The following is a 1,638-nucleotide window of genomic DNA, read 5'->3' as shown; positions in this document are numbered from 1 at the left end:
CGGGGGCTCACACGGGGCTGGCATTCCTGGGGAAAAGTGGGAATTTCATCCTCTTCCTGCCCTGTGCTTGGGCTGAGGAGCTGGGGTTGTGCTGGGATGGGAGAAACTGGAAAAATGGGAGCCTYTGTTGGTTAAAAAATGACAAAAATTAATCCGTGGAGGCTGGTGGGAATTGGGATTGGAGCTGGGGTGGGAACCGAGATGGGGGATGGGATTGGAACTGGAATTGGAGCTGGGATGGGAACTGGGATGGGGGATGGGATGGGGGATGGGATTGGAACTGGAATTGGAGCTGGCATGGAACTGGGATGGGAACCAGGATGTGGGGTGGGAGCTGGGATTTGGGATGGGAGCTGGGATGTGGGATGGGATGTAGGATGGGAGCTAGCTGGGGTGGGAACTGGGATTTGGGGTGGGATTTGGGATGGGGGATGGGATGGGGGATGGAGGATGGGATTTGGGATGGGATGGGATTTGGGATGGAGGATGGGATTTGGGATGGGATGGGGGATGGGGGATGGGAGCTGAGATGGGATTTGGGATGCACAGGAGGGGTGCAGGAGCTCGGGGCTCTCCCGCGCCATTTGCCCTCCCTGTCCTTCTCCCGTGGGTACCAATCCCAAGGGCTCCAAACGCTGCCCCAATTCCTTCCCCACCCTTTTCCCTGGGACTGAGGGTTTCCCTGCGGTGTCTCCTCCCGGGATTTGGGGTGGCACTAACGAGGCTCTGTTTTTCCCCAGACCCTGTCCATGGCCTATCTCACTGCAATGCTCTCCAGGTGCGTGGGACACGGTCGGTGTCCTGTGTCCCATGTCCCATGTCCCGTGTCCCGTGTCCCATGTCCTGTGTCCTACGTCCCATGTCCTGTGTCCTATGTCCCATGTCCCGTGTCCCGTGTCCCATGTCCTGTGTCCCGTGTCCCATGTCCTGTGTCCTATGTCCCGTGTCCCATGTCCCATGTCCCATGTCCTGTGCCCTGTGTCCTACGTCCCATGTCCCATGTCTCGTGTCCCATGTCCCATGTCCCATGTCACATGTCCTGTGTCCCGTGTCCCGTGTCCTGTGCTCTGTGTCCTACGTCCCATGTCCCGTGTCCTGTGTCCTGTATCCCATGTTTCGTGTCCCATGTTCTGTGTCCCATGGGCAATTCCCACACCCCAAATCCTTCAGGAGGGCCCTGGAGGGCTGTGAAAGGGTGATTCCCACATCCCAAATCCTGCAGGAGGAAGGATTTGGGATGTGGGACAGGGCAGCCCCTGGACGGGCTGGAGGTGACCCCACAAGGTGATCCCACCTCTCTCCCTGAGCAGGTCCCAGGCAGGTGGGGCTGCAGCGACCCAAGGGATTTTTTCCAGCAGTTTCAGGGATTTGTGTCCCACAGCCCCGTTCCCTTCCACCCCTCTGTGCTGGGAAATCCTCCCGGCTGACGTGGGAGCCTGGGCAGAGGGTCAGATCCGGGGTGAGGGATCTATCCGGACAAAGGAATCTGCGGCCTCAGCAGCTCCGGGGGAAAACTCCAGCGGCTCTGCTGGAATGGCCCCAGGGAGAGCGGGACCGGCTCTGCCAGGAGCTGAGCCCAGAGCTGCAGCCACAGCCCCGATCCAGCCTGGAAAATGTTCCAGAGCCCGCAGCCTCGGT

The 1,638-nt window shown here is 59.8% G+C and overlaps 1 protein-coding gene across 1 annotated transcript in view; it reads left to right on the top strand.

Moving 5' to 3' along the window:
* Positions 1–1,638, top strand: part of FAIM2 (Fas apoptotic inhibitory molecule 2) — a 25,552-nt gene that overhangs the window by 13,395 nt on the left and 10,519 nt on the right. Inside the window, exon 6 of the mRNA XM_057387695.1 lies at positions 741–778. Within this exon, the coding sequence (XP_057243678.1) occupies positions 741–778 (38 nt within the window). The remainder of the gene's footprint in view (positions 1–740; positions 779–1,638) is intronic.

Source organism: Malurus melanocephalus, unplaced genomic scaffold (genome assembly GCF_030028575.1).
Source record: "Malurus melanocephalus ecotype Western Australia unplaced genomic scaffold, MMel_1.1 scaffold_1308, whole genome shotgun sequence".
Lineage (NCBI taxonomy): Eukaryota > Metazoa > Chordata > Aves > Passeriformes > Maluridae > Malurus > Malurus melanocephalus.
The sequence above is the reverse complement of the archived record's forward strand: the minus strand, read 5'-3'. Positions and strand labels throughout refer to the sequence as shown.